General features: G+C 33.5%; 3 protein-coding genes across 3 annotated transcripts in view; 2 read left to right on the forward strand and 1 right to left on the reverse strand.

Moving 5' to 3' along the window:
• The window catches only part of LOC126972240 (transmembrane protein 127-like), a 551958-nt gene that overhangs the window by 23311 nt on the left and 511415 nt on the right, over positions 1–17232 (forward strand). The window lies entirely within an intron of this gene.
• LOC126972241 (nuclear receptor-binding factor 2-like) lies at positions 4046–5205 on the reverse strand. The gene is made up of 2 exons (XM_050818888.1): positions 5002–5205; positions 4046–4917 (listed from the first exon to the last, which is right to left on the reverse strand). Exons 1-2 carry the CDS (start codon positions 5023–5025, stop codon positions 4177–4179), a joined length of 765 nt encoding a protein of 254 aa, XP_050674845.1. The 5' UTR covers positions 5026–5205; the 3' UTR covers positions 4046–4176.
• On the forward strand, positions 11751–16821 carry LOC126972246 (phosphatidylethanolamine-binding protein 1-like). The gene is made up of 4 exons (XM_050818895.1): positions 11751–12037; positions 14285–14377; positions 16011–16065; positions 16546–16821. The coding sequence occupies exons 1-4, from the start codon at positions 11798–11800 to the stop codon at positions 16737–16739; spliced, it is 582 nt and encodes a 193-aa protein (XP_050674852.1). The 5' UTR covers positions 11751–11797; the 3' UTR covers positions 16740–16821.

Raw genomic sequence — 17232 nt, forward strand, 5'->3', positions numbered from 1 at the left:
ATATAGCAATAGGATATATAGCTGGTTTTGTGGTGAGATCTCTATGCCACGATTTAAAATGCCACATGTCTTTCCAGTTGATGCATCCAATATACGATAATATATATTTATACAGTTTATTTTTTATTGCTTTCTATGAAATAATTTATAATATTTAAACACGACTCATATATTGGGTGCAGTACCTTATTAATTACCTATATATGTGTATTACAGTAATTGTAAAATACCGTTGAGTTTCTTGTATGTTCTTCTCACGAGCTCAACTTTTTCCGAACATATTATAGTAAATTCAGTAATTTAAAAGAAATACTTATAGTGACCATTCAAAGCGCTTAGTTTAAGCATAATTGAGTAGTTTATTTTACTTTGATTTTGAATACTTACATCATGTGGCGTCTTACATTATGGCTTCCTATCAATATCTACTAATAAACACAAAAAATATCCCAACGTAGGAACTCGGGGTAAGCAGTACTTTCATAGCTGGCAGCATATTTTTTTAGTGGCATCCATGTGGAGTGGAGTGGAGTATAATAATATATAGGGAAGTGGCATCTGTTTTGTTGACAAAATATTTTGCTGTTTTGACGAATGTTTAATTTAAATTTTAAGTTGTGAAATAGTAGTTACTTAGGTGTGAAATGTGATTTCCTTATCGTTATTTTTATTATGAGATGCGTTGGGACACCCTTTCACTGCACAGTAAGTCATTTTTTTATTAATATTATAAGGTAAAAATTTTCTACAACACATACACCAAGTCACTACACACACACACACACCTTCAGATAACCATCATCTACACTAACACCAATTACTTTCTATCTAATTAAGTTTTGTTTATCTAATTAAGTTTCGTTATAATATATTTATTTTTTGTATATTCGCTCCATCATTTTAGCCATGTGCTTTGGGGGCCCGGTGACTTGTAGCACAGGTATTTTGTTACCTATTTCAAGCGCCGGTCTCTCACAATTATATTAATGTATCAATATAGATTTTAATAAACTGTGTATTGTAAGTTTTTATTGTGAGAGAAAATAAATATATTTTGATTTTGATTTGATTTTTAGGGTTCCGTAGCCAAATGGCAAAAACGGAACCCTTATAGAGTCTGTCTGTCTGTCCGTGTAAGAACTATACTGTTGAAACTTGGTAAGTAGATGTATTCTGTGAAACGTATTAACATTTTTACACAAAAATAAATAATTTGTGGGTTTCCCATACTTAGAACAGAAACACAAAAAAATATTTTCAACAAACTCATACGTATGGATAGGTCGTCAAAAATTATATTGAGATTACTAATATCATTTTTTCCACACTGAATAGTTTGCGCGAGAGACACATCCAAAGTGGTAGAATGTATGTTCTTCTAACTTCTAAAATAAGATCATGATAAAACTAAAAAAAATTATACAGTATGGAAACAGCTTATATGAAATAAATATAGGTACATACTTGTTAGCATATTAGCTGACGATATACCAAAAATTTACGAAATCCGTGCAGTGGTTTTATCAAAAAGTAGGCTTTTCATTTTGAACAAATTTAAACGTCCTGTAAGATTTGGGTGACTGGGTCAATGATTTAATGAACTTATACACAAGTTCATTAAATCATTCAATATCATAAGGCGTTGCCGCTTTGCCTAGCTGCCTTTGAATTGCGCCGCCCGCCGCCTCCAAAGAGATACACGTGCCGGCGGTGTCTCTTTGACTGCGGCGCTATTCAAAGGCAAGGTCCAGCGTAGGGAAGGACATCTTTTATCGATAATTAGCTTTCTTTAAAGGGAGTTGTAATCGATAAATAATAAACTGTTTAAGTCTATTTTGAAATTGTTCTGTAATGATTACTAAAAATAAATACTTCACCTATTTAAAACTAAGTAGCTTCAGAATTTTTATTTTTATAAATTATGAAGTAGTTTAGAGATAATGATCGTGAATAAGGAAGAACTAAACAATAACAATTTATTACTTGTTTGTAATTTGGAAGCAACCTATCAAAAATCGTACCAACTTAATTCTTTTTTATGAAAATAAGGGACGAGACGAGCAGGACTCACACGACGGTAACGGATACGCCCTGCCCATTACAATGCAGTCCCGCTCCGGATTCTTGAAAAACCCCAAAAATTCTGAGCGGCACTACAACTGCGCTTGTCACCTTGAGACATAAGATGTTAGGTCTCATTTGCCCAGTAATTTCACTAGCTACAGTGCCCTTCAGACCGAAACACAGTAATGCTAACACATTACTGCTTCACGGCAGTAATAGGCGCCGTTGTGGTATCCATAGTCTAGCCGGCATCCTGTGCAATGGAGCCTCCCACTTGTTCGCTGCTCAGGAAATCACTCAGAAAACAGTGGTTTCGTAAGTATTGAACTTACAAAAATAAACTATTTTTTTACAAAGATTATGCATTCATTAATTGTTAAAAATATTAAAACATTCGAATAACACAAAACTATTAGTTTTTAATGCCTTGTTTAGATTATTGGTTAGTAATTGTAAATAAAGTATCGATAAACGAGAATTGTGGGGTATGCCCTATTTATTTTTGCCATTTTATTTAAGTATTTGTAATATGTTATTCAGTTTAACGCTCGTTAGAGTAAAAGTGTTCTGTGGTTTAACTCGAGCTTTCGGAATGTGTGTACGATGTCTGGAGTGTCCAAGCGAGTGCTTTACGCAGCCCGCGACTGTTTCAAGTTTTTGTTGAAAAAGTTAAAATTGTATTTATTAATTTAACCTTCTTTAAAATTTAAAGTTCTAGTGAAATGTTTCAATCAATTTTCATTTCTTCGCTATTAATTATGTTATTGTTAATTAAATTTCGCGCGCTGATTGTCATGGAACCTGACAGCGTAACACTGAGGCAGCGGGAAACCTATGTAGCCTTAGAAGGCCACATTGAACTTTGTTTACAAGGTATTGCACCTACAAGTGTGGACGCCGAGATTGCCTTTTCTTCTGCTGGGTATATCACTTCTGTGATAAGCAGTAGTTTGGCGGATAACACCCTGGGCTGGACATGTTATGTTTTTACGTAAACATTTTCAGTCATATGTTGGTGATGAAACTAAGTTTTTTAATTCGTTTAAAAAGCATTTATGTTCAAATAAAAGCAAAATTGATTCCTTTAGAATTCTTTTTGATGTCATTTCATTAGAAATGATCTAGTATATTAAGATCAATATAGAAACTGCAATGTGCTATATTTTGAAGTAATCCAATGGGGCCCAACCCCACATTAAAGGATTAGCTAATACTTTTCTACATGGTTAAAAAAATAAAATAACATTGCCAATCGAATTTCTTTTATTGTAAATTATTTATTAAATATAGGAGTGGTATGATAAAACGAAACATATTGTCTATATTTCTATTGGTTTAACAAAAAAAAATGAAGAATGAATTTCAATTATTATCTCTCTTAAAAAAAAACAAAATAATACTGACAATAAATAAATTGATAGAATTAAACAATATTGTCTCTGTCTATAACTACTTATCAATGTTTATAATTATTAAAAATGATTCATGTAATAACTGGTAAATATTTGTAAGATCAATCAATTAATGAAAAACAAAAAAGTTAATATAAGCTAAACAAGCATACTGGTTAAAGGAGTAATAATCATATACATATAAGTATTATAAAGTGCAAATAAAGATAGAGATTAAAAACACCCCCTCCAAAAAGTGTATACATATTTATAATAATATATAAAGTTGAATAGTTGCAATAAGAAATAATTTAGAGCAACAAGCTTGTGTCCTACACACAGATTCCTTGTACTCTGAGCTTATTTTATTAGAATAATAATAATCTATTGTTTGCCAATAACTCAAATGCCCCTCCACCAATAAGAATTACGCACAGTACAAAGATATAATTCAATTAAGAATATATTATGTGGTATTAAACCACAATTGAGAGGAAATGTTTAAACATCCATGTTTAAGCAATCATTTTCATTTCCAGTTCCTTTAAATGTACATAATTATCCTCCATGAGCATCTGCTATACCTATAACAATTATAATTTAAAGAATATTATGCCTTAAATTGAAAAACATTGGTAAAATTAAAAAAAAATAACATCTGTTTCATGACAAAAAGATACTACTATCATTATTAAGACTATTGACTGTAAATGAATTAAATCTATTCAATCCTCAATGCAGTAAGATCAAAATTAGGTTGAAATTGTTTAGTAATGGCCTGCGGTTTAATTTGCATATAACTAGTTGAATCGTTATTACGAGAGCAATTGGCACAAGCTTCAGTAAACAAAGGTGTTGGTCCAACCCCCATATGGTCATAAGAAGCATTCAAATATTTAACCCTCTCTTTTTCTAAATAACTAATATGCTCTTTAAGGGACAGATTATCATCTTTCAACACCTCCACTTTGAATACAAGTTGTTCAACAAGAGAATGCAAATTCTGACTCAGTATTTGTAATTCTTCAATAACATCTTTTTGACATTTTTCTTTCTTTTTGGCATTCTTAAAGTTGTCATATTTAATAAAATCACTGGTTTCAAGTGTGTAAGGAGAAAGTGTTTTAAGTAGAGATTCAGATTCATCAATATTTCTATATATTGCTATCTGAAGTTTGGAATAATCATTACCTTGTGTATTGATTTGAGGATCCTTACTGAGAGTTTTTATATTTTCCATGGCTTTTTTAACTCGAGTGTATTGTTCTTTTTTACTTTTGATCAAGTCTTTTTGTTTCAGATGGTAACTATGTTGAAGTGTTATGGATTCTAGTGCAGCAGTCGAAGAAGTAGTCTTCATAGCATCGAGGAGTAGCTCAGCAGCATTATGATGACACTGCATCGCTTCATCAAACTTACTGTTCTTTAAGTGAGCATCGGCACGTCGGTGTTGTTGATGAGCCTGAACAATAATGTAATCTCAAGTACGGTTAGGTAAAAGCACCTATTTAAAAAATTACGCATTCACATTGTAATAGGTACTAACAAGATTTAGCGGATGCGTTTCCATGTTCGTGTGTGGTTTATATTTCGTGATTTTTATAAAATTATGCTTCAACTATATTTTCAATTGCCAAATATTTCAATAAATCAAAATTTTGAAATAATAAAGTGCACAGTGAACTTTTTAAATACCAGAGTTCTAACTATTTGTATTTTGTATAACTTTTCTCAACAATTCAAGAGTCAACAGCTGGCAACTGTCAAGAGGCAAGTCACCTGTCATGTTGTTATGTAATGTAAACAAAGAAATGTCACTGTCAAAATGACAATTCAGAGATTATCAACCATTTTCTAGGCACGGACGAGTAAAATAAGAAATAAAATATTATTTTACTAGTCAGTGTTTCTAAGTAGAAAAAAATATTTTTATTTTATTCATAATACATAAATATATAAAAATAAAATATTTACAATAAGTCTCTTTAATTGGTAATGGATACCAAACATAAAATAAATAATTTCCTTAATAATATTCGGTCATTGACTCGGGGTCTGAAGAATTTGATAGCGACGAATCGGAATTGGTTGCTCTTATTATAAATTCTATTTTCCGGAGCCATTGATGAGCTATGAGCCAATCAATAATTTGCGCTTTTCGTCGGCTAGTTATGCGGTTCGTTACTAACCTTCGGGTGGGTAAGCGACATTAAAACTAATACCGAATTGGTTTTTAGCTTTGGCAATATTATGCCCTTTAACTTAATAATAATAATAGCAAGTTTAACTGCTAGATTCGTACCAGTGTTCAGTTTCCTTTAGGTGAACGGTTTGTCCTGCAGTTTCATCAACTGAAACGCACATAGAATAAAAATAAATATTTTAGAAATACATACATACATTGTTTAGACATAAGGGTAAATTAATTAAATACACAATAATATGCTTGTTACTTAGCGATACATTCTTGTATGAAATCTTGTACATACACCATATAATTTACGCGATATATATAATATTATTGAAATCAAGCATAAAAAGGCGCTCAAAAATTTACTTATTTTAAAATCCGCCAAGAATAACGTTTAAGTACCTATGAAGAACTGCTTGTTGAAGCGACGTCTGTTTTTCTTTTAACTCCGTTGTTTGTGAGTTAGAGCAGGATTATATTTATATGTTTGAGCATAATATTATTACTGTGTAATTGAATTCGCTATTTAGCCCCAGAGTTTAAAAATTTAAGTCAAGCAATTCCTTCACATTCTAGCTTCTTCTTCACATGGCAAAATTCGAATAATAAACGAAACACATTATCACAAGTTCCTTGCACATAACGGAATATATTTATAAAATAAATCAAGTGCTTCACATTGGTTATAATAAAAAAAACAGAGAATAAATAAACTGAAGTGTGATCATCATCATCATCATCAGCCGGAAGACGTCCACTGCTGGACAAAGGCCTCCTCCAAAGAGATCTCCACGATGACCGGTCCTGCGCTGCCTTCGTCCAACGTATTCCGGCGATCTTGACCAGATCGGCGGTCCATCTTGTAGGGGGCCTACCAACACTGCGTCTTGCGGTACGTGGTCACCATTCGAGGACTTTTCTGCCTCACCGGCCATCTGTCCGTCGAACTATGTGCCCTGCCCACTGCCACTTCAGTTTTGCTATCATTTGGACTATGTCAGTGACTTTGGTTCTCCTACGGATCTCCTCATTTCTGATTCGATCTTGCAGGGAAACTATATCACTCTAGATCGAATCAGAAATGAGGAGATCTCTCACTAGATCGAGCATAGCACTCTCCTCGCTCAGAGGGCAATCCCTCTGAGCGACCATGAGCTTTCTCATCAGGCCATTCCTCGGTTAAGTCGAGTTAGTAAGTCTTGTTGGGCAATATATATGCGTTTACATTATATTTCTAGTAAATGTTCAAAATGTGTTATGAAATTTAAAAAAAATATCTGCATTTCGGAATAATACCACACATTGGGAATTAAGCGACCACAATCAATGATAAATTTTATTGTAACGAAATTTTAATAAAAATACAGAAATAGGGACATGTGTACAGAATAAAAAAGTCTGAATATCCTCTCCATCAATATCAATCGATAAAAGATAAATATAATATCAATAGCTCTTTATAAAGTTTTGCAAAGGCTTCCGTCTGATTTCCGAGGTTACCAAGGTAATATTCGCGAAGATTATTATAAAATTTACGAATTCAATTGTTGCATATTTGATATTTTAATACTTTTACGGTGAGCTCACCGCTTTTTACTATCAGTAACAGTTTTACTATTATTTAATGTGTCTTATTTTACCTAATGTAAACTTCAGCTTGGGTTTAAAAGTAGGTCACGAAGGGGCAGTGTGAAAATTACCGGGCCACGGCAAAACAACGTTTAGGAAACACTGATCTAAATTATCATATTTTGCAAGTAAATCCGTGAAACAATGATCTTAAAGTTCTATCGTTCTCTATGTCTCTTGCAACAAGTTACAAGTAAGCACCTAGTCAGTTTTTAAGACTTGCATGATAAAAATTCCATCGCAACCTAGTTGAATTACATACATCTCAGAGGAATAAAAAAAGCAATTATAATGTACGTACTTATTTATATTATAAATTATAATAATCACAATTCAGTTCAGACTTATGAATCCCACCAACGAATTCTTCTAGCTATTCTTTTCTTCTTGTAAGTTCTCTTTTCATATTTTAACAATTCTTTCCATCGCATCCTTTGAAAGCGAATATGATAGACGACATTAACTTCTCTGAAATTATTATAAATATGACGCATCTTCATTTGCAACCGTTTCAAGTTTCTGTTCGGATAATTTGCCGAATAAAAAATGTTTAATAACGTCATGTTTTCAAAATGCAATAGCTTTCGTGCACTTTGTTTGTCGAATGACCAAAGCTCGCAGCCGTACGTTAGGATTGGTCTTACGAACATTTTATAGAGAGCAAACCTCACCTTAGGCCTTACCTCTGGGTCGCCCAGTAGAGACCAGTGTTGTCTGCACCATAAGTCCGCACATTTTATTCTTTCAGATACTTCCATACTTATTTTAAAATTAAGCAATGTGTCATGGACACAAACATTAATATATAATTATAATAAACAATTTTAAAGCAGCACGAATCAAATGAAATTGTTTCAAATTTCTAAGAAATATATCAAAAGGATTGTATGAAATCGTAAACCATCACATTTTACCATAATTTAATGTTTTCCTATCTGTATTATTTTTGTATTTCTTGGTACTAAATACTATGGTACTATTCAAAGAGAATTTAAACACTAATACTATTATTGCTTTTACGGCGATACTCCCAAAGACGTTTTGGACAAGGTTTTGACAACTTCAAGCCATAGATGATAAAACGCTTAAGCACAGAGTAGGGATAGATATTACCACGATATTACTTAGCTGGTATATCCATATTCAGAATAAAACTACCGTCGGGATATGGGGGAGAGATAACAATAATTTAATGGCGCTTAAAGATAAAAACGAAAAACGATTTATTTGTGTTTGTGATCGGATTTACTTGTTTATTATTATACATTTTTAGAATTAAATAAATATAATATAAATATAATACTTGGATTGGTATTCCTCAAGGTTCAATCTTAGGGCCTTTCTTATTCCTTGTCTACATTAATGATTTGCCATTTGTAACCTAAAAAGAATGTGAGATTGTTCTTTTCGCAGACGACACTTCATTAGTTTATAATATTGATCGACATTCACAGAATTTAGATTAATACACATATTTTATTGGTTTAGGGTGAAAAATTTATCACTTAACGCGAGCAAACCAAAATGAATAGAATTCTCCCTACCAAATGTAAAAAAAGTATCAAGAAGTATATAATTTAATAGGGACCATTAAAACTGTAGATTCTACTACGTTTCTTGGAATAGTAATAGATGAAAAACTTTAATGGAGCGCTCATAATATTAAAGCAATGTCAAATAAACTTGGTGCTGCTACTTTTGCTATCAGAAGAATTAAAAATCTTAGTGATACCTACTAACACAGCAAGATTGATTTATTTCAGTTATTTCATATGGAATTTTGCTATGGCGGAAAGCAGCTGTTATCGAAACAATATTTGTTTTGCAAAAAAGCGCGATTAGGGCCATCTTTAATCTGAATTCTAGAAAATCCCTTAGAAATCACTTTAAATACATAGGAATTCGAACAAAAGCATCACAATTCATTTATAATAATATATATGTATAGTTTATAATAGAAAGAATGAATACATTCAAAACAAAGATATACATACCATCAATACAAGAAATAAAAATAAAATTGCTATTTCAAAAGAGACTCGGTAAAATACAAAATACATTTGTTTGTCTCAGTGAGATCTTTAGTAAAATTTTAAGTTCGCCTGTGGCGCCACACGAGTCTACACACCTTGAGTTTCTGTGTTGCCACACGAAAAGACACCGCTAATACCCACTTGCTCGCGACCTAGTGTATGCACCGCACCGTGAGTGAGTACCAAAGAGTATAATAATATATAGGGAAAAGAGAGCCCTCTCTACGCATTATGAGCTGTCTATTTGAAAACTAGCGCCATCTGGAGATTGGCCCCGAAAATAACTATATACAAGCTCCAAATTATAAAATTCATTTTTAATGTTGTAACGGAATTAATTAACTAACTCTACTATTTAATGTAGGTATTGCAATTTTTTACCATGTTGAAATTGCGCGTAGAGTAAGTTATTTAATTTTGCCACAACATGAACATAAACGATAGAATTAGTAGTGTAAATATGCAAAATGGAACACGAGGGCTACATACATGCGCAAACGATAGAAGTAGCCGCCATTTTATGACCAGTGGGCAGTGACACAAAGAAAAGTTAAAAGGTTTCAAAGCTAGTGACAGCTGAAAAATCTTTCATTTTCGGGCCAACTAACAGATGGCACTACAGTCTTCTGAAAACGTCACTTTAAGGCGTCTGTCCCACCCCTGGTGAGTACGCAGCGATGATTCTACAATTGGTGTGTGCAGTGCATTAAATACAGTCTACCACAAAAATTACCACCGCGATCGAATGCAAGTGGAGATTAGAGGAATACCAGATATGTTGTTCCTTACATTTGCCTGCGCACTTTCTTTTCGCGAAATTCGCGTTCCTAATTGCCTTCGAGAAAACTGCTCCGCCATCACGTGGTACAATTAATTAACTAATTGTAAGTAAGAAAGTATATCTTTATTTGGAACAAACACTACAAATACAGGTAAACATTTACAAAATATAATAACAAATAACATGAAAAACTTATCTAAATAATTACGAATATAATATATATGCCTAATCTATTTAAAACTAATATACATCAAGAACCAATGAAAACACTAAAGTAAGGCTTATTCTAGATCAACATAATAAGGTGGTGTTTGCAGTGTTTTGTCCCAAATAGGTTTGCTACTCAGCATATTAGTTGAGTATAACCCAACACCGTTTTCAGTAGCTAACTTCAAGGCGGCCGTCGCGATCACAGCCACGAGTGCTTCGACTATTGAAATATGTATGTTGAATGATAATACTCAAAACAAAAGGTAATAAATAAAATTGTTGTAGACGGCTAGGTCGTAGCTATTATTACTTAGATATATATTGGTATAATTGCCTCAAGTCATTGCCATGGTAGGTTTGAACTGTATGTCATACAACCATTGTCCAACTATATATTATTTTATAGCTGATTGGAGTAGGTATTGCAGGTACCTAGCTTTCCCTGGTTTTATGTTGACCTCTGAGGCACACTGAAAAACGTATATCTAACAAATATCGCTTACCTCCGAAGGTATTAGTTGTCGATGCGATATTAAAACGGGAAGATATCCCTGTAATTTTACCGAATAAAATATTCACATAACATGTTATTTTATCTTTTGAAACGTATTTACTTATAGTATTCTATAATAGTAATATATTACGTATTCGCCTTCTTATAGAAATCTGCAGCCTTTGCCTGTAAGTTTTTTTTTGTGAAATTTTGTGATAAACTTTTCATCTTTTCATCATTCATCTCCTGAGACGAATGATGAAAAGATGAGTCCTGACTCACAAAGATTAATGCTACGATTTTTGAAATATCTTCGTGTTTGTCTGTATGTCCTTGTAATTTGAGAACGGTTTTCATGAAATTGATGTGTAGTTAGATCATTTGCCACGAATTTGCCGGTGAACAGAGTCACCAGCGGAACAGAGATTTTGACAGGTTGCTGCACAAGATAGTGGTTTGATGCCTCAAATTTATCTCATTCCTAATTTCCCATTCTGCATACCAATATCTTTTTTCAAGCTTTAAAAGCTATTGTAATTACTAAAACATAAATATGGTGCATGGGGAGACACCTCTAATTAATCTCATAGCATAAAATTTAAAATGTATGTGAGTTGACCAGGCATGGTAATAAGCAGGCAACAGGAAATTCATTCTGATATATCTACAGATAATTAGTTCGGTTTATAAAATACACCCGGTGACAGACAGACTGATGGACGATTGGATTAGCACACTAATAAGGATTCCTTTTGTTACGCTTCGTTAGTACGGAATACTAAAAATAGGGTAATTATTGTGCTAGTTTCATGATTTACGAAGCTAAAAATATACCCAAAGAGAACAAAGTTAAAATTACGTTCGACCAAAAACGTGATGTATTGTTTGTAAGCTGAAATAATTAGCGAAAAACTAACCGTAACATTTCACAAACAATGGCAATAAATTTACAAACACTAAACAGAACTGCTACTTTACCAACTTTATACTTAGTCGTTCCAACTCATGAATATGATTGAATCATACTTTATATTATTTTCGATTATTGGTAATTATGTTTTTGGTGCACAAACTCAGTGTTCTCTCAGCGATGTCAAGAATATTCTAGAAGGTTGCGACCATATATCAGGGCTAAATGTCACGAGTGTTGGAGGTACAATGGTTAATGACCACAATTGTGATGTTTTGCTGCCGAAGCAAGTGTTCATTGAAGAACCGTTGTTCCAGTATCCACTAGCAGACTCGGTGGGTTTTTTGTATTTAATTGTAGGTTACAGAATGGCATTATATTATAACGCTATTTATGAGCCTTCTTTTATAAGCTCGTCGATAGACGGAATGCGCAGTTCGATGTGCCCCGGCTGTTATAGTACTCACCATACACCTTATGTTATTTATGATACGTTGCAACTTACAAAGCTTTGTCACTGTTATGGGCAGGTGATGGTGCTTAGCATCAGGCTGGCAACTGTTTGTGCGATTGTTCTTCACATAAAATTTCAAAATTAACCCCTATTATATTATAGCTATCGCAAGTTCTAAAACTGTATGTTCTTATTTATTCTTCCGAAAATTTGGCTTGCTGGTAGAAACTAGCCATCGAACATAATAATACCCTTCAATTACTGTTTCTGTTCCTCTTTTCTTTAGGTATCTGGTACTTTTTTATCCTTCGGGTGAGAAATATATTTTTCAAATTAAAAGTAAGTCGGACTTTTTACTATTCGATGTATTGAATTCTATTTTACTATCGACTCGTGAGTTTGAGAATAGTATCTAATTATATATGTTTTCGAATTTATACAATAACAATTTAAATATAGGATGAATGATAAATAATGGGAATTGTTAAATTATTACGAATGTTGAACCATTCGATATTTTGAAAAGTTTTTTTTTTTCAGGTAATAAATAAATGTATAAATTGATTGCATGCGTAGACGATGAATGATGCTCATAATTTAATTCTAAATAAATCTAATTTTCTTAAATGTGTACGTGAAATAAAATTAATATAAACTAAAATTAAGCAGTTTTAAAGTAAAAGACAAGAATACGCACTAACTTGAACATGGTATCAAAACAAAAAGAGCTTGCATTACAGATGTTATGTCAAAAGTTTGTAAATAATTTCAGTGCGCATTTTCGTTAGCCAGACTCTACATAATATGAGAACTAGCCAAGTCAGATCCTTAGGTTTCAATATATTAACCTGATAAATGATATTTTAACTAAATTCTTTTGTAGGTACATATGTTTTATTGTTTTAAATAAATTTCAGTAACATTGAACTTAGCCCACTTCCACTAACGTTGAAGTCAATAACCAAGGCAACTTGGCTCTCATTTCACATTTATAATAAAAGACATTTATTTTCTCAACATTTATTCCTTTAGGATTTTTTTCAAGTCATTTCTAACAGTACCACCGCTTCGGAAACAAATGGCGCTCTGAGGGAGAAGAAGCGGCGCAAGAAACTCTCTATCTCAATATAGTACTGTCATTGTTATTGCTATAAATTAATCATAATCTAGTCCCAGGCTGTCCGATCACTTAAATATTAAGCTGTGGTGTAGTAGGATTTACGACAGAGCCATTTTTTATAAAACATTTAAATTTATTAATAGATAATCCCTGAACAGTGGTTGTGACTTTATTGTAAAAGTATATTCATTTACCTTTAAAGCTATGAAGTATCTTATGAAGCCTACTAGAATTAGTTGCAAGCAATCCCTTATTTCTAGTGTTATAAAAATTAAGTCCCTATTAAGAGCAAAAATCTAAAGAGAATTTAATGTTAGCCATCCCGATTAAGTTCCCAGATCGCAATTGAAAAAGTTTATTGCAGTGTACTGCAGAGTGCAGACAGTGAAGTATGATTATTACATTACCCATGTGAGGTTATCCCCGCTTAGGTTCACTCCCTTCTTAGCCTACGTGTTTTTTAAAACAACTCAAAATTCTACCACCTCGCCCAAGTTTTCTATCCAAGATAAAATGGACACCATTTTTGAAAAAGTTGAGCTAGATTTTCAGTACTTACAACATAACTGAGAACTGGGAATGAGTTTTTGCCACCGGGCATTTCATTATGGTCACTTCTGCCAACAATTGAGATTAAAACAAGAAGTTGAGAGAAAACTGCAGGAATTGATCAATAGAAAGGTTGTGGTCTTTCATCACGAAAGCTAGACACACACTTAGACCACACACATCTTTAGCCACTCAGCAAAAATTAAAAGATTTTGGCTTCAAGGTGTTAATGAATCGGCCATATAGCCCTGACTTTGCAACTATAAATTTCTGTTTCGGCCTCTTCAGAATTCTTTAGGCAGTGTCAGGTTAGCTTCAATAGGTCCTCTATTGAAAAAAGTTATAGAGCAAAGGGATCATGTTACTACCTACAAGATGGCAATAAGTCATCGAAAATATGACACATAATTTGCGAAGAAACTTTTCCAACCTACAAAATAAGCTTACTTTTTTTTTCAGAAAAAGTTTTATACCATCATAATGGTCGACCCAGATGCACCTCCACAATTGGATGGCGAATTTTTCCTGCACATGCTTAAGTCGAATATTCCCGTACGTAATAAATAAAAATCACTTCATTTATTTAGGTTAAAGAAATGACACTTATGGGTGTTAATACTGATGTATCTTACGATCACTTCGGAAAAGATTGAGCTGCAATGAGAAAGTTTAATCTTTTTCAATGGTAAGAAACTCAAATTTAATTACTAGATTTTATATAATATCATACAAATCACGAGTGTAAGACGTAGCTTGTCGCGCACACAAAACTAATAGGTATTCCAGGCCTGTTTTTATCGGCTGTCTAAAAGCCCCGATTCACGGGAACGCCATCGCTCCAAACGGCTCGTGAACTCTCAAAAATCCGCCAAATCCTCCAAATGGAGTGTTAAGAAAAAATGGAATTCCAAACGATCGAAACTCCATCGCGCCACGCCAATTGGCGCGGCTCGTCCGGTCAGTGTGGCTTGCTCGTGAGTGTGAAAACCAGGCGGTACAGCTCGCCATGCCATCGCGCCGAGCCGTTTGTCCCGCTCGTGAATGCGAAAACCCGCGCGCCATTTGTCTCATACCGCTTCGAGTTGTTGATAATACGCACGGTTGCACACTGTATCATCAGAGAGTATTATATTCTTTGCTACATAATGATGAGTAATCGGGAATTCGTAATTGAGTTTATTTCGAAATTTGGGCAATTACATAGTTTGTGGCAAAATTTTCTCTTTGTGTTTTTTTCCTTTATATACAAACAAACCGCTATGGCAGTTGTATAAAACTCATCATCAGAATCAAAACTCGTTTTTCAAAAGGGAAATTATTGATACGAAAGCACCGACCGCTATGTATACGAATTGGCAGGGCGCGTTGGCGCGCACGCGAGTGTGCTAAAATTTTTACAACGCTCCAAACGGAGTGGCGCCAAATGGCGTGCCCGTGAATGGGGGGCTTAACAGCAAGAGACTATCTAGACGTATAAATTATCGAAGGCCAAATAGATATAAATGCGCATGCGGAATTACTGGATGAATTATTCACTGAAGATAAAATAATAAAATATTTCGTTTGTTGTTTCACTGATAACATTTTATAGATTTTTAGCAAATATTTGAATAGGTCTGAATGCTAAACTTGCTAACAAAAATAAGAGAGAACATAACCAAAAAGCTAAAATAATATAATAATTAGCTTCACATACCGGTTCCAAATTAAAAATGTAATATATCAGTAATTTAATAAAACTAAAGGCTACCACTACCATTAAATTCCTAAGAAGTATAGAAGGACATACCTATTTTACTGTATAGAGCTTCGTCATTGTTCTTTAACAATTATAACGATATAGCATGTACCTACGAGCAATCATATTATAGTATTAAAAGAGGTACGTGTAAGTAATTCACTACCAGCTGACCGCCACGTCATCTGCGTGGACGCTATATGGCTCCAAAAATGGCTGCATCGTGAATTTATTTATTTAAGCTTGCAGAACCAACAGATCCTAATAAATCTTAAGATGAATCCAAATACTGGTACTCGCATAAAAACAGTAAGTATAATATTTTACAAAGGTGCAGCTTAATTGATAAAACTAATTTATACTTAATAATATGTACATGTTTTCTTGCAGGTATAAAATAATATTATCTATAATAATATATTATTTACCTACTAATTTGAATTACAGGGCTTGGCTCTGAAAGCCAAAGAAACTGTCAAAACAGTGGGAATAGACTATAGAGGTATGTTATAAAATGAATAGACTATACCTGTATTATACATTAGAATAATAAAAAAATGGAAGTTCGTTCTATAGCTTGAAAATTCACTGATTTATATATTATAAAAATCAGTAAACTTTATATTCTTTTCCTTAAGCTATCATATTTTTTTGTCATAAGCTAGCATAAGCTGTCTATGTTTTTATATTTAAAAACAGCGTTCAAACTTCAGAGTACATATTATTATTGTAACATAAGTAGTTATAATTAAAAGGCTAAATTTTTAATTCCATATATCTTATGTACCATATCCTTTTAAACATACACGCTTCAGGGCACTATTTCGTGATTTCGAAGAGACCTGAAAATAGCAAGTTTTAATGATTATTGATTAAATAAATTATTGACACTCCAGTCCCCACCTACCAGGCTACCATTGAATAGGTAACGTGTAGCATAAAAACTTTTTGATAAATAATAATTTTTATTATTAAATTACAGGTTATAAGCCACCAACGCCACCTCGCGGCACAGGTCCACATCGCTACATTAACTTATTGTACGAGCAAGCTGATGGAAACAACTTTCTTCCAACAGTACCGTCGACCCGCAGTCGATTCATGTTGTCGAACTGGCTGCGAGGTAAAAACTTGTGTGGCCCAGTCGCTGCAACGCAGTACCGAGTCCAATACTAGATGGCGCCACAAACACTCAAGGATATAAAATTGTGATAAAATAAATCAGTTTATAATAGATAATAAATAAATAGTAATTCTACAGTTATCATTATTTAAATATTTCATAAAAACGGAGGTATTCTCTTGGAGCTACCTTTCTTAAACTGTCTTTTTTATGAAAATAAGGGACGAGACGAGCAGGACGTTCAGCTGATGGTAATTGATACGCCCTGCCCTTTACAATGCAGTGCCACTCAGGATTCTTGAGAATTCCCAAAAATTCTGAGCGTTACTAGAGCTGCACTCCTCACCTGGAGACATATGATGTTAAGTCTCATTTGTACTGTACTTTCACTAGCTACGGCGCTCAGACCGAAATACAGTAATGCTTACACATTACTGCTTCACGGCAGAAATAGGCGCCGTTGTGGTACCCATAATCTAGCCGGCGTCCTGTGCAAAGGAGCCTCCCACTGTCACTAAATAAATAAAAATAATAAATTTAAGTCAC

Source organism: Leptidea sinapis, chromosome 25 (assembly GCF_905404315.1).
Source record: "Leptidea sinapis chromosome 25, ilLepSina1.1, whole genome shotgun sequence".
Lineage (NCBI taxonomy): Eukaryota > Metazoa > Arthropoda > Insecta > Lepidoptera > Pieridae > Leptidea > Leptidea sinapis.